Below are 19,572 nucleotides of genomic sequence, written 5' to 3'. Positions count from 1 at the left end.
AACTTGTGTGATAGGACATGACACTGGGAAGAGAACAGTGATACGGAAAAACAGATATCAGAAAGGAGTCCATGTCCCCAAGTAGGCCCACAGCAAGCCAAGGAAAAGTGTGTGGTTGTGCATCGGGTACGTCTACACAGCACACTAGTGAGGTGTGTGCAGGGCATGCGTATCTACATATTGCTGTGAAAATCAGGCTGTGTCCACACACGAGTGAAAGGTTCCAGTTGGAGGAAGGCAGCAGGGAAAGGCTCCAGAAATAGGGAGCTCCTGGACACTTTCCCTACTGCCTCCCCCCTGCCAGAGCCTTTCCTTACTGCCGCAGCCTTTCCCTATCATGGTGAAAGGCTCTGGCAGCAGGAAGGAACTGGGACACTATCCAGCTAAAAATATCACACTGCTTGGGGATGGAGAGCCGTGTAGGCTCCTACCCTAATGGTTCACATGTGTCTTTCTCTACTTGCGTATGCCATGTCTCACCATCTACACTGCAGTTTATATCCCTGCTGGGGGAGGTGTATGTAATCTATATGAAGCCATAAGGAGTGTGCCGAGTAGATGTACTCTTAGTGTGGAGCTGTATAATGGAGCGACTATTGCGCTCCCAACTATCTTCCCCACTGTGGAGTTCTAGGAGGGGAGAGGAAACTGGCATAGAGTCCAGAGAAAACTGAATGGCTGACTAGGAAAGAGGATGCCAGCATCAGGATTTCCATTTTACCCCTGGAAGGAAGGAAAAACTGGAAGTGGTAAGCTCTCCCATCTTTTCCTCTTTGTGCTTCCTGGAGGGAACCAGGTGGGTCAGATCTTCCTGCAGAAGAAAGGAGGCTGATAGGGTACTCCCACCTTGGACAATTGTTTCTCTAACTGTGCCAGTATTACTCCACCTAAGGAGGCTTGGAACCCTATAAACTCTCCAGCCAGATAACAACTGGTCCTGCTACTCCCACTCTAATCTCCATTTCTCCAGCCAGTGAGGAGGAGGCAGCATGTTGCAGGGACCCCAAAGCCTGGAGGAGAAAAGGAAGGATGGGACACTGTGCTCCTTCACATCCCCCACTTTCCGATAACAAGGAGAAAAAGCTATAACTAATTTAGTACCTTTCACCCCTTTAATAGTTATCAGCGCAGTTGTTTTAGGTTTTAGTGGGGGAGGGTGTAAGTTCACCCTGAGGCAAAATTTCAAGATGACAAGTTCAGTTGCCCCACTGTTGACCTGCTGTCCATCAAAATCCTGCTTTGAAATGTTTGTAACCAGCTGATGCAGGTGGACAGAGATTTGACTAGTTGAAATTACTAAAATGCAGCCAAAATTTCAGTGAATCTAACAGTGACACCTCTGAACAAGTTAAGGCTGCATTAAAAACATAAAAAGCTGAGAGCAAAACTAATCGTGCATATCAAAATGTTACAACTAAATCATTACCAGTTATTGTGCCCTGTGGTTAATATAAGGAAAGAATTTGACTCCCTAAAATTAGTAGAATATTTTAACATAAAAATATCTGATTACTGCTACTGACTGCAGCAAAAATCTATAAAGGTGAATTGTTCCCCTGTGTCTTTTTCTACCAAGAGAATGCAACGAGAAGATATTTTTTTTAAAACATCTTCTTTTTCAATCAGGCCAAGAGACCGATCTTCAAGTGTTTATTGTGATTCTACAAATTCAAAACTTCTTTTCAACATCTTTTCACATTTCACAGACTTTGATTTCAGATTTGCACCTGGTCACAGCCTAAGGGCAAACAGAGAGGGTACAAGTCAAAACACAGACATAAATCTGCAGTATTTAGACAGAAGAGCCAACAGTATAGTAAATTTACACATGCTCATGTTGCTTTTAGGTTACTAAATAAATATCAGTTATTATATTTGGGCTCCCTTTAGTATATTGGAGTTTTAAAAACAGAGCAGAACTGGATTTCAGCAATTGATGATATTTACATCAAATAAAGCTGCAGATTACTAAATCAACTTATAAATCTAAATAGTGAGCTAGACACATCATTAGTCACATGTGTGTTCTATTAAAGCCCCACTGTAGTACCAAAAATGAGTTTAAGCTAATTTCCTTTCTGGTGAAAATGCACTTTTAAATCTGTTTATATGAAACATTTCTGACCACAAATGTTAAAATCATTCCACTAATTAAAACAATAAGCAACAGGCTTTTCATATACAGTCAGGAATACACTGCAATCTTTTAAAAATGTATGGAATTATATTCTTTAGCTAAACTACTTGGTTCATGCAATGGCTGTAACATTTGCAGAGGCAGGTTAGTATTTGTATAAATAGTTTAACTTAAGGCTATTCAAACTATTTTTCTGCTGCTAATCTACATTTTGACTAACTCCAAGATTAATTTTAGCTCATTTCCTTAAATTATACAGACTATAAACAAGAAAAATAGCCAAACTATTTTTTCCAGTAAAGTCAATGATTCAGATAAGCATGGTTAAAACAGAAGAAAAATACTCTGGTCAATATATGTTTTAGGGAAGTTAAGAAAATAAGTAAGATGAATTACAATCGAGCTTCTGTGTTGTACTGTACAAGCAGTTTGGGATCCTAAACAGATGAAAAAGAAATAAAGCAAATGAAAAAAGAAAAGGGGGCTGATAAAGATTTTGGCTACAATACAGGAGACATATCATTACCATATGATCTAATGTGGGTGTCAGCCTGGATTGTGTTCATTGAGGGAAACCTTATTTTTTAACTGTGCTGTGGAATAGAAGCAGGAGGGTTTTCCACCAAGTGACAGTCACTGAGCAGTAACCTACCCCCTCCTCCTTTCCACACCTGCAGGTCCTTTGCCGGGGCTGAATATTTAGTTTAATTACATCTCAGCTTTGAGAGCTCCTCTTGCAAATCCCTGGATTAAAAAGGTATGGTTTTCAATCATTGTCCTGAACTATGCTTCAGACTAATAAAACTTCAGTCAAGTCTAAAGCAAAAATGGTTGCATTTTACTGGGAGAAGCAAGAAAAATCCTACTAAATGTTTAGCAATGTTAATGTTGTACCCTGAAGTTGTGTTGTTTAAGAACATGAGAAGCAGAATATGTTCTCAAGGACTGAGTACATTTCCTATTGTTCATTTGATTTTTGCTGTCTTTTGTTTTGATGTGTAGAAGTAATGCTATATTCCTTTTTTCTTACTGTGAACTTTGGCAGCAATATATTCTGTGTTTGTAGGCATATATTTAGAGTATATGATATAGTGTGTGTGTGTGTGTGCGGGGGGGAAATGTATGAGTAGTTACATTTCTGGTTGCAAAAGACAGAGTGAAATTTTGCAGTCTTTCTTTCCATGCGTTTTAAACTTTATTCAGAATATTTTCAACTTCAAAACAATGTGATGTACAGTTATACAGACTTGATGAATGTCTTTATAAAATTAGAAAGTGGTATGTTAACATATATAAACAATGGACTACACCTCTTAGAGAAGATGGCTCTGAAAGAAAGAGTTGAAAAACAAAACTCCTACAGAGCTGGAACTCCTGTCAATGGACATTCAGGCTACTTTGAAATCCCAACTACTGTGTTTTCACACCTATTGTTTTGTATACAGAATAGGTAAGACACGTGGTCCAGGAATTTTTTTTTCCATTGTACATTTCATTCAAGTAAAATTTTGTGATGTTATAAGAAACTCTTCTGACAGAAAGTGGTCATTTTTTCATTAGTTTTAATGCAGGGTAACAAGACGACCACCAATACAGTGGTTTCTGGTGACGTGAAATGATGTAGCTTTTGTGGAAAAGTCTCTCATTGTGTACATATAATTAATGCAAATGTAAACAGTTTTGTGCTCTAAACCCAAATACCACATCGCAAACCATTATAAATTCAATTCAATCTATCTTTCCCTCTTCCTTTCTAAATGAAATGTGAACATTTATTAACAGGACAATTTTCTTTTATATGATTTTTAAATGGTTGTTGTTTTGTTAGGAATATATATATATATATATATATATATATATATCTTCTGATTATTTTTAATTAATATGATTTTCCCCCACTGAGTCCTTAATGCAATATATATTATCTAAGCCCCATAACATCCATTATGGCCCTAACCCTGCAGTTCTCACTCACGCAAGACTCCCATTGAACTCATTACAAGTCTTGGCTGTATAGTGTTTACAGGATAAGGCCCTATGACAGTATTTAGCTGACATATATGTCATCAGTATATATTAGTGTGCATGAGTAAAATATGAAAAGTGCCTCTGTGTTGTTTGTCTGACAATTTATTTCCAGTAGAGGATCCAGACTCTGCTTTCTTTGAAACTAATGGATGTTTTACCTCTGGGATCAATGGGAACAGGATCAAAATATTAATGGGTCAAAAGCAGTTTACTTTATACCCAGGAAAACCTCTTTAAAGCAGCCATAGAATGCCAGTATCATGGCATTTCTCTTGTGTATCTGATTCACATGGCATATCGAAGTTAATGAAAATTCAGAACATTTGTTTTTGCTCTGCTAATATTTATGTTGTTTACAATACAACATGTTATGATAAATGGCAATAAATTAGGACTTTAATTCCTTATGCCAAGGTACAGAATATTTTTGGAAACTGTATTGTCATTTTACTACCCTCCACTCCAAAATTATAAATGTGCTGTATTAGATGAAGTAGTACTAAGAAAATGGTCATGGATTAATGGCACTTTGTTATTTTTCTTACTTTCTCTCATACTTATAATTGTGCAGGCTCACCACACACAGTACTCCTTATTACTGGAATACCCGCTATGGGGATAAATTGGATTACTATTGATGGCATGCTGCAGAATCTACAGGAAAGGAAAATGCTTCTAATTAAAAGCCATATTGCAATATACATAATCACACTGAATAATACCTTTCTCCAGGTGAACCCTAAATCCCACTGAAGGAAAAGGGATTATTTACAGAGTAAAATATCCTTACTCATATTTGATAGTATCACAATCTGATCATAGAATGGCTAAATTAGAGAGGCTTCAGTTATATTTTTAAAATATTAGCATATTTTGTATGGCAGACTTGTCATTTGCTTAAGAAAAAGGTAAAATGTTTTGTGATGTTGCATTCTGGGAGTTACTCTATGCAAATTACGTAACAGAGGCATAGAGCTAGATACATGCGAATCCATCTAGCCTTAAACTACCACCAGCTCTCTAATAGTACCGTAATTTGAAGTTCTAATATTCTGAAGAGAGGCCTCAATATACAGTGCCTGGTTTCTAGTTAATTCATTTCAAAATGAATTTTTGTATTGCTGAGTTACTGATTTAAACAATTAAATGAACACTTATTTTTGTATATAGTTATAACTTCTATCTGGGACTACATTTACTAATGTAAGAAAAGGCTCCTAATCCCATGAGAGATTTTTCAAGATAACTTTCTCTGTATATTGCATATGGTGAAAAGAGAAACTATTCCGGAGTTAACTAATTTGTAATTACCTACCATGAAATATGAAAATTACTCTTAATATATTTCCCTCAATATTGAACAATGCATGCCATATATTCTAGAACTTGCAGAAACTAACTTAGGGCCCAGTCCTAAAACACATACTTATGTAGCTTTCCTCATTGAGTCCAATGGGACTACTCACATGAACAAAAGTTGCTCCTGTGGAAAAAAATGTTTGCAGGATCAGGCCCCTAAGTCTCATTAGAAAATGTGCTGACAAAAAATAAGCAGGAGTTCAAATGCTTCCGCAGTGCAAAGCAAAAGATTTTTTTACACAATAGAGTTATAAAATAACATACTCTAAGCCAAATAATTGGAAAGGAGGCCAAGAAGAAACCAACATGAAATGAAGCTTCATAATATTATTTAAACTGGGAAATAAGTACAACTTAAACAGCTAAAAGTTTTTTGCCCAATCTCTAGATCTTGCTTCATTTCCCAATCAGCCTCGGTGGGCTATAATTTAAAACACATACAACAGGCTGGCTCTTAAAAACAATTACAAGACATGAAATATGCATTACGGTGGATTTGAGAATCTCAGGTTCATCCCCAAAGGAACAAACTCATAGCTAACAACTGGTAGTGAAAGCACACACTCAAACTGCTACGGTGGCTAAGTACTGACAAATGGAAAATGTGGCTTATTGTGTTGACTGTTTTGTTTAATAATGTTGACAATGCTTCCTGTTCCTAATAAATGCAAACAGATGTGTTTACAATTACCCTAAACCTCCTCTGTAAAAAGTGTTTTTGACAAGTGTTTAACATTCTCCGACCCATGTAATATAAGTGGCCTATCTGTAATGAACAGTCACACATTTATGTAATTGGTAGACATGCTCTGTATCTCCTTAGGAAAGGAGCTTTGCAGAAATGATAGTATGCTACCATTCTTTAAACCTTTGATTTGACTCCTAGGTTCACTGGTTCTGTTCTGAGTAAATGAAGTAAACCATGAAGGTGGCTGTCTTCTTCCTCCTGCTTCTGCCAGTATGCTGGGCCAAACCATTCCACCAAAAAGGCTTATTTGAGTTTATGCTAGAAGACGAAGGATCTGCTGATCTTCCGACAGACCGTCCTGAAGTATACCCATCTGGAGCAGTATGTCCATTCCGCTGTCAGTGCCATCTTCGGGTTGTTCAGTGTTCAGATTTAGGTAAGCTGTGAAGTAGCTTCACAGAGAATCTGTCTATGCTTGTTTTATAGCTAACTGTTACTGTTTATAGCAGTTACTTTAGATGGATGGCATAACTAGTGAGTCCTGTCACACTATAATTTGGTTGTTGTTGAAGATTTGCTTTATACAAAAAAAACCTTGCTAAGGTTGTTGTTAACTAGAATTAACTGTATGAAGAGGTCTATAAAGTCTAGGCAAGCTGGGGATTTGTGGTGATGACCAGTGAAAGGTTTGTGCTGTATGTATATTTTCTTGCAAAACCACAACCTCTGCAAGCAAAATCACTTTTCCAGGCTCTATAATTTATGTATCTCACATGAATCCAATGGGGTTAGATGGTATGGATGGGAAAACCTTAAAAAGGCCCTAAATTCTATAGGCCAGATTTTGCTATCCTTACTCACACAGAGAAACCATCCTATTTATGTTTATATGTAATAGGTTTAGGTATATTAGAATACTTGTGTCTATTGGCTTTATTGTGTGGATGGTTGGGTGGTGTTGGTGGCTTGTGACATACAGGAGGTCAGACTAGATGATCCGGTTGTACCTTCTGGCCTTATACTCAATGATTCTATGATGAGTCAATGATTTCAATGGGAATGTTTGTGTAGTAAAGGTTTTACTCAATATGTCTGAAACTGGACCCTTAATTAGACTGGAGGTAGTTACTTGGACAAAAAAGTTCAAACATTTCAAAACATCAAAAAACTTTGAGCTATTTATAAAACATTTGGCTACAAATTTATTCAGGTCCAGATTGTGATACCTTACTTACAATAAGTAGCACCTTTAATGGCACTATTTATGGAGTAACTTCAATAGGACTACACATAGCTTATTATTCAATGTGAGTAACGGTATCACAATTTGGCCCTCAAAGGAAATGAAAAGTTGTTTTCTCCAAGGCAATTGGTTAGTCTATTGAGTTGATAATGATTTGATCAAACTCAATAAAGTAATAAACACTTTCAAAACAACCAACAATTCAGCTATTTCAATGGATTGGTATGTTCTTATCGCTTTTCTATACTGTAGCTTTGTTCTTTGTAATTATCAATCATTTGTAGTATGGCAGTGCACAAAGGCACCACTCAGGATTGGGGCCTCATTGTGTTGGGCATTGCTCAAAGGGTCCCTTCCCTGGAGAGCTTTGTGAATTATTGAGCATGTCACATAATTATGAAACAGTGATAGTTTGGCAAAGAGAAAAATTCTCCAACCTAAGTTGCAGCTGTGAGCACAGACTAACAACCATCAGCATGTGCACCTCTCAGAGTACTGATCCCAGCAGAAAAGTCCTAACACCAAGACAATAAGAAATACTTGCTAATTTGGATGTTTCACATGCCATGAAGACCAAGGGTTCTCTACTGATATAAAACTGGTTAATATGAAGCTTGAATTTAGGGAATTTTGGGAACTGTGATCTCCCTCAACCTCTTCCTGCTCCATCTTATAAGGAGCCCAGGGATCTGCAGGAGGTTGGAGTCATTCACTCATAGGATCATGTCTGCACTTGTTCTGATTTCCTACTGTCCCCTCAGCTTACTCCCTGGTGATGCGGCTTCAACAGAGCTGTGGTACCAGGGACTCTCCTGAAACACAACTGCTCCTGGGTCCTGTTTTTCTCCCACCCAACTCCAGCAGGTTCCATGCTATTAAGGGGTCTCAGTGGGGAAGGCAATATTACTGGACACATTACTTTTCCCAGATAATCTCAGCAGGACTGATAGCAGAAGATGTGCATCCCATCCCAGCTTGCAGCCCACATAGTGTAGATACTGGGAAGGGTGAGATTGTGCTCTTGAGGAGGCTGACCCAACAACACACAATATCTTAGTTGAGAGGGAGGAGATATGCTCACAGAGGGATCCTGCTATGTGCAGAACATGGAGACAAAATCTGACCCATTTTGGAGTTTAGACATTTAAGGATACACATCTCAAATAATGGAAGTACATCCACATCCAGGGCTGGAACCTTACCAGTGTCCAGTAAGTGCTGGCACAGCTGATGGGGAGCTGCAAAGGAGCTGTATGCAGCTCTCCAATCCTATTCCTAGATTTCCTCCATCTCTGTCCCAAGTGTATTTTACAGCAGTCTCTCAGCCTCATCTTATAACAGCTCTTTAGGGTAGGGGAATCACTGAGCTTCATGTGCACTGGCCATATCCTTTCCAGATTCCTACGCTGCAGGAAAGAGTAAGGGTGCCACAGTATCTGGGAAGTAGGTTGTAAGGAGTCGCCCATACTGGAAATCTGCCCTCAACTGCTCATTTATCTGTTCTCAGTCAACCAAGCCAATCAGTAGCTGCCGGATGAATTGGATTCATGCAAACGTTGAATGGAATTGAGGTCAGAGAAATAACACATTGAAAAATCCACACTGAAACAATAAAATCTAACAATGAAAAATCCACCTCCACCCTAATCACTGTCAACGAGCGATAGTATTTATATAACTCTAGGCTTTTTACCTAGTCAAATAAATTACATTATTATCACATTTAATCATCTTCTCCAAAGGGAGTTTATACAGAATGGCCACAAACAGTAATAGGATCTTTGGAAGAATATATTAAGGATTAACCAGTTCCACCCTTGCCCACAGGGAAAGAGAATGTCTGGTTTATATATACAACTAAATATGTGTCATGAAAGGAAAGCCATTAGAGAGCTCCAGACTTGATTCATCCAGAGTTGGTGCAGACCAGTGCACAAGCAGCCCTGCTGAGGAACGTCTGCCCAGTACGGGAGTCACAGAGGCACAAAGCACTCACAATCCTTCCTCCACCAGGAGGCCCAAAGTTTGTTGTGGGGAGAGCAGCAGTAGGTGGTTGGGGATGAACTGGTCGAGTTGATTTGCTGGACAGCCTCCATTGGAAGGCTCCTGTGGAACCTTGGGCAGAATTTAACTTTTCCCCCCTCCCTCCTCACTGACAGAATTTCTGAGGGTTAGCAAAGTAAATACTCCTGCCAGAGGATGAATCTGCACCTGCTGGGACAAGGCTTACAACTTGCAAACCTCTGCCACAACAGGGGTTAAACAATCCCACCATCTGGATTAGAATATTGTTTTACACCTAAGAAGCAAGGAGCATTTATAGGGGAACTGTCTGAACTTGATTTATACCATATGGGATCCAGAGACCAACTCCATCCTTTTTCCCAGTACACTTTGTGTCTACAGCTGGGCACATTTAAAACAACAACAACAAAAATCCAAATTAAAATAAATAAATACAACAAAAACAGGCATGGTGTTCCAATAACAGTCATGTCAGCTGTATTGTTGTATTTAAAAAAAAAAAAAAAAAAAAACAGTCAAGCCCTCTTAAAGAGATCCCCAGGAATTGATTTGTTCTGCCTCGGAGCCAAAAGATGAACTGTAAGCAGGTAGCTAACTTTCCAAACTCAAAAATGGAGATGAGAAATGCACATCTATTTGTGACAATGGCACTTCAAGAGTGCAGCCCAATTAACAATTACCCAAATGCAACATGCCCGAGGACTTTGAGCAGACAAGACCGTTTTGGTATCTCATTATATAGGCTCAATACGCTCCAGAACCTGCCTTCTCTTGTCAAAAAGCAACCGCAGCATTGCATGTTATAATAATCTTTGTCTCAATGTGTTGCATTCTATAAAACTAGTCAACCTCTCCCCAGAGATTGGAGTCACCTTTGCAATTAGCATTTAATCAGAGAGAGAGGATTACAGAAGGGCCTGCTCTTGACCCGGGCCTGCTCTTTTTAGGAATCAGTGTGCGTGTGTGTGTATACGTATATAGGTATAGGGAAGAAATGCCTTCATCTAGTCCTCCCTCCATCTGGCAAGGGGGGCATTTAGAGTCTCACTTCCCAGAAGCTGCTGCAAGAAGAGTTCCTCCTAGGGCTCTCTAGTAGGCAAGGCGGTGCACATGCTTATATTGCCCCCTCAGCATGTACAGAATGGTCCACTAGCCCTTTCATAAGGGGACAGGGCCATGGCCCTGCATCATCTCTGCCCGTGTCTTCTGCCCAGGTGATACATGGAAGGAGCAGTCCTTGCATCCTGAGAAGTACAGAAAATGCATTTGTGCCCAGCTGCCGCACAGGGCACAAATTTGCTCCTTGAGCCCTCTCTCAGGCACACCAATGGAGAAAATCTGGCCCTGAAATGAATAAGATGTACAAGGAATGAATGCACAGTCAGTGGTTAAAGCACAGGAAACCTGCAAATCAGATCTGGGTTCTACTTCCAGCTCAGATTGTAGTGTTTCCTTGTGTGCATCACTTAACCTTCCTGGGCCTCAGTTTCTCCATTTGTAAAGTAGAGATAATACCTGCCCCAAAAAGATATGTGTTGTAAGGTTTAATTCCTCAGTGTGTCAAAGACTCTCTGAGATCACTAGACGAAAAGCTCACAGAAGTATAATTAGTGTTGTATTTAAAAAAAAGAAAAAAAAAACTGGACATAGTTTCTCTCATAGAAATGTATTAACTCTTCGACCTTCCATTCTGTACCATGGAGCCCTGACACAAATTAATTTGTCTGCTTGTTTCGAGTCTTCCAGCAACACCTAAAAGTCCATTCTATACTCATGGTTCAATGTGGGAATATTTACTCTGCTACAAAGGCTTCCAGCTGCATTGGCATGGATCTTGATTCAGACTTCTGTTTTCACTATACAATCTGTCAGGAGGAATGATATCACCTTCCTTGGTGTTGAGCCGGAATCTGCTGTAATGGGAGAAATATTCAAATACTCTTTAGGTGTCTCAAATCAAACAACTGCCACATTTACAGAATATGTCTAACTTGAAAAAGTTGTTTTCAAAGTCCAGATTTAGTTTAACTAGTTTATTTTCTCCTAAATAGGGTCATTTTCTGCCATGTATATTTAGCTTGAAAATCTCTACCTCTGTGTTTGAATTTTGAGCTTCATTTCAGTAAAGGACTATTTCAAGACAAATACATAACCTGAATTTTCACTGGGCTTTTAAATGGCATGCACACAAAACATATATGCATACATCTTCAGATAATGAGATTTTTTTAAAAAATTGGCCATTTTATTTGTCTTCTAGCTTTTGAATCTTTAGGATATGCTTCCTTCCTGTTTTCATGATTTCTTCTGGCAACAGTAAGAACTAGAAACTTACTCCCATTTTAAAATAAAAACTGAAATTCTCATGCAATCCCCTGATTCCAGAAGCCAGGGTTTTAAGAAAAATAACAAATATGGAGAGACTCACAATAAGGTCATGAGAGTTGGCAGCACTCCTGGGTAGTGATTTAATTGCTATCTAAATAGGTCTTTGGAACAGACCACCAATGGTAGTGGTGGATTCATCATCTCCTGAGGTCTTCCTATCAAGACTAGATGCCCTTTTGGAAGATATGTTTTTGTCAAACAAAAGTTATTGGGGCTCAATACAGGGATAAATAGATGAAATTTAATGGCCCGTAATATATTGGAGTTCAGACTAGATGAGCTAATGGTCCAATTTCCTTCCTCTCCACCCCCAAATTTAAACTCTATGGATCTATGAATATGGTCTTGCAAGAGATCTGTTGAACAATTGCAGAGAGATTCAGAGGATGATGAGAATTCACTGGAAAATGTGATCATTTCATGATATTTGTACAGCATGACTGTGGCACCACCAGCTGACAAGCACATATAAATATATGTAAATATACCATGGATTATATTATTTGTGGTGATACCTATTGTAGATCTCTATGATCTAAGTGTTTATGCACGTCTTGGTGTTGAATAAACAGAACTCAGAACATTCTAAAAGTTTCTGAAGTTTAGAATCCATGAAATTCTAAAACTTCCTTGAAAATTGTCAAGAAAAATTGCTAGTGCCAGGCAAAAGTAAACTACATCCACATTGTAACTACATTGACATTGCTGATAATAATGTTTACTGCAAAGTAGGTCTCGTATATCATACATACTTGATTTGCTAATGTTCTGATTCTCCTGTTGATAAGCTTCTGCTTGAGAATTAATCTCTTTAAAAATTAATTTTGTGTTTTCTTGTAAATAAATGGCAACTCATTTCTGAACATTTCCTGTGTCATATATGTGATGCCTGAGTTTTCTGTTTCAAGTTGGAAAAGCATATCTGAAAAAGTTCACTGAGAGGAAAAGAGTGAAATCCCCACTCTATTGAAGTCAATGACAAAAAATCCCATTGACTTCAATGGGAGTCAGGATTTGACTTTTCCAAATTTAGCTGGCAGTTTTCTGGATCATGCTATATTAAGGATATGTTTATAAAAATGTATATCAGGTTAAGAAATGTTTAATAGATATTTTAATGAAAGGTTAATCAATTGTTATAGAATCCAACAGGACAAGTTTCTTATAGCCATGATTTAGCCATCAATAAAATCCTCTACTAATAGTCTCATAACCATCTATAATGCACACTGCTCATGTGTGTAATATCTTACTGCATCTATTAATCATTTATTAACCCTTTATAAACTATATGTACTCAATATGAAGCATGACTGTGTCTAGACTGTACTGCGTAATGTCCTCCAAAGACTTTGAAATAGTCAAAGAGAAGCTACTCAATATTCAGAGTATCCATCTCAGTTTTTACACCGAATCCAATGCAAGCCAGGATGAGATTTTTAAAGTTTAGAGTCTTATTCTGGACCCACTGAAGTCAATGGGAAAGTACCCATTGATTTCAGTGATGCAAGATGAAGTCTTTAGTGAGTACTGGGTACTCACACAGAGCCTAGGTCAGCAAGGTACTTAAACTGCGTAAGGTTGAGCACCAGATGAGTACTGCCTTTGAAGGAAAACTCACCACTCCCAGTATCTTCAAAAGCGGATTGAACTCACTGTATCCATTTAGGTGTTTCCCAGAAAAGATCTTTAGGGGAGCCTGCTACTTCCACTGCCTTTCAGCTGCGGCAGAACCAGGAAAAGACTACTCTAGACTAGGGGTTCTCAAACTGTGGGTTGGGACCCCAAAGTGGGTTGCAATGCCATTTTAATGAGGTCACCAGAGCTGGTGTTACACTTGCTGGGGTCTGGGACTGAAGTCCAAGCCGCACTGCCTGGGTCCGAAGCCAAAGCCTGAGCTGGCAGCGGGGCTCAGGTTACAGGCCTCCTGCCTGGGGATGAAGCCCTTGGGCTTGGTTTTACCCCCCTGCCCCCCCAGGGTGATGGGGTTCAAGCTTTGGCTGTGGGCCTCCCACCTGGGGTGACCAGGCTTCGGCAGGCTCAGGCTTCAGTCCCCCCTCCTGGGGTCGGGTAGTGATGTTTCTGTCAGAAGTGGGTTGGGCTGCAATAAAGTTCTCTAGACCCACTGTTGCTCTAAATGTCAGTTACTTTATTCAGAGGTCCGATATGCTCATGCCCTCCAAGTGTTCATGGGGAAGTGGCTCAAAAGAAGGTAAGCAGGTAGTAGAGAACAGCTGTCTTTGTTTCATTACATCTGATTTTGCCTTTTTCTGTAACAAAGTTCTCCAGTAGTACAATGGCTGATTAGGCAGTTTTACCAATAAATACTTTACACTCCATTTTTTTTAATTTAGCATTTTCTGTGCTTGATGAGCTTGGCCTTGCAAACAGTGTTAAGAAATGACAAAATTGCAGCTCTCTCCAATTGCATCATATTTAAAGGTTTGTCCATTCAGCACACTATATGCAACAGAAAATGAGACCAGATTAGACGGAGTTGTTCTGACTTAATTGGCTAGACAGAGAGGAGAGAAATTAAAACACAGAATCCAGAGTACAAGGAAATCATTGTCTCATTCCAAGACAAATCAGGGAGACTACATCACAGAGGCCCAATCCTGAGTCTTTTAGAGCCTGAGGCAGAATTCTATATGCATGCACTGAATGGAGAAGGTACCTGGGAGAAAACTGTGTAGCTGACTGTTTACTGTTAGATTGAATCAGTTTGTGTTGCTTTGATTTGCTAATGAACTCTAATGAGTGGATGCTGTCAGTTTCATTCCAATAAGAAGCAGAGCCCCATGGCCTATAAGTAAAATGGGAAATTTACCAAAAGACACGGAGTGTGAAAACTGAAAGCTCTTAACAGAAAGAGAACCATTGGCATTTACATGCTATATAGCTACAGGCTGCTTCCATATAATTTCTAAATATATGTGTGTGTATTATAGCACTTACCACCAGCCAATCCGAGAGCCAACCTTTGCAACTCTCTGAGTTGTGGGAGTCAAGAATAACCTCACTTTTCACATTAAATGTGCTTGACTATTGTCATTGTGATGATAGCTGAAAATATAGACATTAAACACTGGGGCAGAAAGCTTAGCAAAGTATTTTTTCCCTAAAAGTTAAATTTTATTCATGGTCCCCACTATTTTAGGGCTGAACTTTAAGGCCTTGGAAATTAATGACTTTCAGTCCCTCAATTTCCGGAACAACTTTCGGTGAGTTCACAGAGCTGCCATGGAGGAGTGTTACATGGATTTGTGCCACATCCAGTTCCTCCCAGCTGCCTGCAGATAAACTAGCTCCTTTGAGGATTAGCTCTGGCTAAAAGGAAGGGCATGACAGGCAGCATGATAGTATACTAAGCAGAGGACTGAGCACTCCTTTGTTAGCTGTGATGCCAACTTTATTAGTTCGGTCAAGTCATTTAGCTTTTTCTGCCTTAGTTCCCCCCCACACACCATAAAATGGGCATAGTCAGATCTACTCATCTATCTTCTAGGGGGGGTTGTGATGATTATTCATAATCAGTTAATGTTTGTAAAGTGCTGAAGCTCATAAGTGGTAAGATGTAGCGCCACAGAGGGACAATACAAGAAAGAAAGATGAGAATGTCGCCAGCAAAAGGGACAAAGCCAACTGATCACAGCACATAAGAGAGAGAAAGGGGTGGGTAATATAAAATGGTGTGACTAGGAAAGGAAAGGAGAGGAGATGTTGCTTTTCAAAGGAAGACGATGAGAGAAAGGAGACTAAAAGAAGAAACCTGACAGAAAGAAAGAAAAAATGGTCTGGAGATGTATGAAACAGGACAGAGATAAGAAAGGAGAGGAGATAAGGAAATGGAAAATAGGAATAACCAAGAAAAAGAAACAACTTTCTGGTTACTGAGTTTATTTTATTTATGCTCCTTACATTTCCCAGAACCCCTGTAGCTACAGAGTCCCAAGAGGATCATACCAATGTAAGGATGATCCTCCAGCAGCAGAGAACAACACATCTTGGGGAAATGACCCATCAATGGCTATTTTAAACATCTTCTCTGATATATATATATATATATATATATCAGAGAAAATAACAGCTAATCTGGAGATCTATCATTAAATAGCTTAAAAAAAAAATAGCCCAACAACATGCACAAAACCCTCCAGCAAAAAAGGGGAGGCTCCTAGTGGCCACCTACAACCCCACTTTATTTGGAAAACTGTCTTTTGACATTTAGGAAAGTGTTGGTAAATATGCCAATATTCTAGCACAGCAGTTTGCTTCCATTTTTCCTGCATTAGAATGGGCTGGTGATACCCCAGGGATCCTTCCCATTTTATGAACAACGGCCAAGTTAAGTTTGGGAGCCCCTGAAAACCCTACCAATGACATGATACAACACCCCCCCCCCACCATAAAACTGGTCCTGTGCAGAGGAGCATGATCATAGCAGACAAAAGTCAGTTTGGTAGAAAGCAGAGAAGAACATAAAAATTGTTCTTCGTGCCTGCCCCTAAATAATAATGCTGACTCTGGCAGAGCCTGTAGTAAAAGTTGCAAAACAGTTTACAATATCTGTTTCCAGATGCTTAAAACAAGAGCTAAGAAAAGATTGGGAAATATTGTCCCAGCTATTCATTCAAATTTTAATTTCAGTTTGGCAGTGCTCACATCCCAAACACTGGAGTGCTCATGCTCTACTAATGTAAATACGTGTGAGAAGGGTATTTTTACCTTTAACAAATGAATATTCTCAGAAATGACATCAACTCTATAAACAGTTGTCAAACTCAAAATGCACACTGTCCTACTTACTTACAGGAGTCCTGAGATATCTGTTTCCCGAGTGGATGATTTAGATCACTAGCTACCACCAGGCAAAATGAAGTATCGTCAGCTTTTGCACATTTAACATGAGTCTTGTGGTATTTGACTTTTCACTTAAAGCCCCAGCTCCTGGAAACACATGATTTAATGAAATCTAAGATTCTCATGTAAAGTAAATTTCTACCTCTCTTGGCTCTGGAGAAAACTTGAAAAACATGATCCAAGTGAGACCCTACAGGATCAAAAGACAAGAAAAATAACTCAAACCTTTTTTTTTTGCAGTCTTATGATTTTTAATTTTAAGCAAATCTCATGGTCCTGACTCATGTCTCTTGAATACTGCAGCTGGCAATACTGGAAGTGTGACTACTGTAATTACAATTAAATATACATGTTGGTTAGCACTCAAGGGGAGACCCCTTCATTCAGAGCCTGCGCAAGCGCCTGTATCAGTTTTTAATCACTGCAATACCTGAGAACTTTATATTTGACTGTGGCACATGCAGTTTCACCTTTGTCATTCTCTGTGTTGGGAAGTAGCAACATACAAGTAAATGCAGTATGACAAAAAAGAAGATAATACTATTTACAACTGCATTAGCAGAAGGTGGCATTTAGTCTGTTGCACATGTTTTTCCATAGGGAGGCTCAGAGTCTCTATTCTTATTTTAAAAGACAAATCGGAAAACAATGGTTTGGGCAAAAATAAAGCCAAAGTAGATCTTCATGGACCAAAAGTCTCATAAGCTGAAAAGTGAACACACTTGAAAAAGGTTTGCAGGTCAACTTTACAAAGAAGTTGCTTGTAATACTCTAATATATTCTCAAGGGCACTTCAGCTTTTTGGGTGTAAAACAAAACAAAGCCAATGGATAATCTTAAAAAAAAAAAAATAATAATAATAATCACACAATTAGACTGTGAAGTCACTTCAGCACCTCTGCAGATGTTACCCAATAGCACAAGTGACTTAGTAGCAGACAAGTGACATTTTATTTTTACAGAGGACAAGTATGGGAGGGAGTTCTGGATATTCCTCAGAATAATTTCTGATTTCATGTATCACAGGAAGCAATTAATAAATTATTGCCATTTGCAAATGCCACACAGTACAGAACATATTTTCAGTACCTTTTGAAATGCATAGTTTGAGAATTCAAAAATCATGAAGCAGACTTCCACCCCCAAAAAAGCAATTCCTCACGTTCAACTATTTCCCCCAAGTTAGGCATTCCATTCCCCTTCTCCTTGCTCCATTCCCCATCTCAAACTCTCAGGTCCTCCAGACTCCACTTACTGCATCATTAAGGGGAGAGGAGGTGCTGGTTAGCTCAGTGGTGCAGTCTTCCATATTCTCTCCGTGTTGTTGCCAGGGCACTTCCTGGCTCTGCATGTTCTCAAAGGACAGAGCTGCCTGCACAGGAAATACAAGCAGCTGCTGCAGAGACCTACTCAATCAGGAGAGCAGCCTCTGATGACCACAGCTGGGAATCACAAGTGGCTCAGCCCAAATTCCTCAGCTGTCTACAATCTAGAGCAACATTTTAAAAGAGCCTTAAATGATGACTGTTGTGATAGTATTGTGAGTGTTGGTAACACCGACACCTGAACCACAACATTCATCCCTGTATTTGGATTTTGGCCTCTGCTAGAGTTTGCGGTAGAGAGTTTATTCAGGGATTTGGTTCAGGCCCATCTCTGTTTGCAATAGTGCAATTTATATTATTAAATATATACAGTATAAAATACATCATGTACCATATTGCTCAGTTACAGTTGTAATAGAACTTTATGATTTGTACTGCTTAGGGTTGCCAATTTTGGTTGGACGTATTCTTGGAGATTTCATCATATCACATGACAATCTTTAATTGAAGATTAATCTTTAATTCCTGGTGATACCAGGACAATCCTGGAGGGTTGGCAACCCTCACACTGCCGATTTATTATTTTGAATATATGGTCTCAACATTGCAACAACCGAGTTTGCATTAAGACATTAATATACCAGAGAAGGCTCTGACCTCAGACTTCAGATATCAATAACCCTGAATTTTGGGATGTTGGAAATCCAGATCTGGATCTGGCTCTAATTGAAGCAAATAATGACGGTCCTTCTTTATAATGAGCATAATCAACATCTCGGCTGAAAACACCCTGAACATTCAAAACCTACATGCTAACTTTGTTGCTTCAACCCGTTTCTAGCATATCAGTTTATAACACATACAATGTATATGATCTTTTATATACAATATGTTTTTTGAAACATGCCATGGACCAGCAGGTTATATGTCACATCAATGACTTTCCCTTCCTTCTGTGTCTGCTACCCTGCCACACCCCTGGAAAGATGAGATTGAAGGCCCTTTATACAGAGAAAGGAAGGATGGTCTTGTGGTCAAGGTGCTGGCCTGAGCCTTGGGTAGACTTGGGTTTAGTCCCTGGCTTTACCACAAAGATGCTACGTGTCCTTGGGCAAGTCACTTAATGTCTGTGTCTTGGTTTCCTGAGCTAAAAATAGAGTTAATATTTTCAAAGCTCATAGGTGTTGTGAGGTTAAATTCAGGAGTGTTTGTGGAGTCCTCAGACACTATGGTGATAAGAAGTGCATATGTAAATAGGGGCCCACATAGACAAGTTGTTTGATCTATACCAACCCCCACAGACAAGAGCCATGATCCCCTGTCAAGTTATTAATTCCTCCCCCCAGAAAATGATCCATTTAGATTACTGAGGTGTCCATGGGAAATCACACACCTTTTGTTTTCCAGCACCTCACAAAGCCTAGGGTGGTCCCTGATGCGTTGTAGGAAAGGAATGCTAGTGATCTCACAGTCCAGGAAGACATGCCTCAAACACATTTGATAACGTTTACCATCA

At 39.2% G+C, this 19,572-nt stretch overlaps 1 protein-coding gene and 1 long non-coding RNA gene across 2 annotated transcripts in view; one reads left to right on the top strand and one right to left on the bottom strand.

Moving 5' to 3' along the window:
• The first annotated feature begins 2,500 nt into the window (after positions 1-2,500).
• DCN (decorin) overlaps positions 2,501-19,572 on the top strand; it is a 47,588-nt gene continuing 30,516 nt past the window's right edge. Inside the window, exons 1-2 of the mRNA XM_005279148.5 lie at positions 2,501-2,894; positions 6,411-6,648. Coding sequence (XP_005279205.1) covers positions 6,447-6,648 — 202 coding nt within the window. The 5' untranslated portion in view covers positions 2,501-2,894; positions 6,411-6,446. The remainder of the gene's footprint in view (positions 2,895-6,410; positions 6,649-19,572) is intronic.
• On the bottom strand, positions 11,255-18,125 carry LOC112059955 (uncharacterized). The gene is made up of 3 exons (XR_002889242.3): positions 17,987-18,125; positions 16,874-16,921; positions 11,255-11,393 (listed from the first exon to the last, which is right to left on the bottom strand). It is a non-coding gene; the product is annotated as an uncharacterized LOC112059955 (long non-coding RNA).

The sequence above is a fragment of the Chrysemys picta genome, chromosome 1 (genome assembly GCF_011386835.1).
Source record: "Chrysemys picta bellii isolate R12L10 chromosome 1, ASM1138683v2, whole genome shotgun sequence".
Lineage (NCBI taxonomy): Eukaryota > Metazoa > Chordata > Testudines > Emydidae > Chrysemys > Chrysemys picta.
Note: the sequence above shows the minus strand (reverse complement) of the source record. Positions and strands in the feature narration are given on the sequence as shown.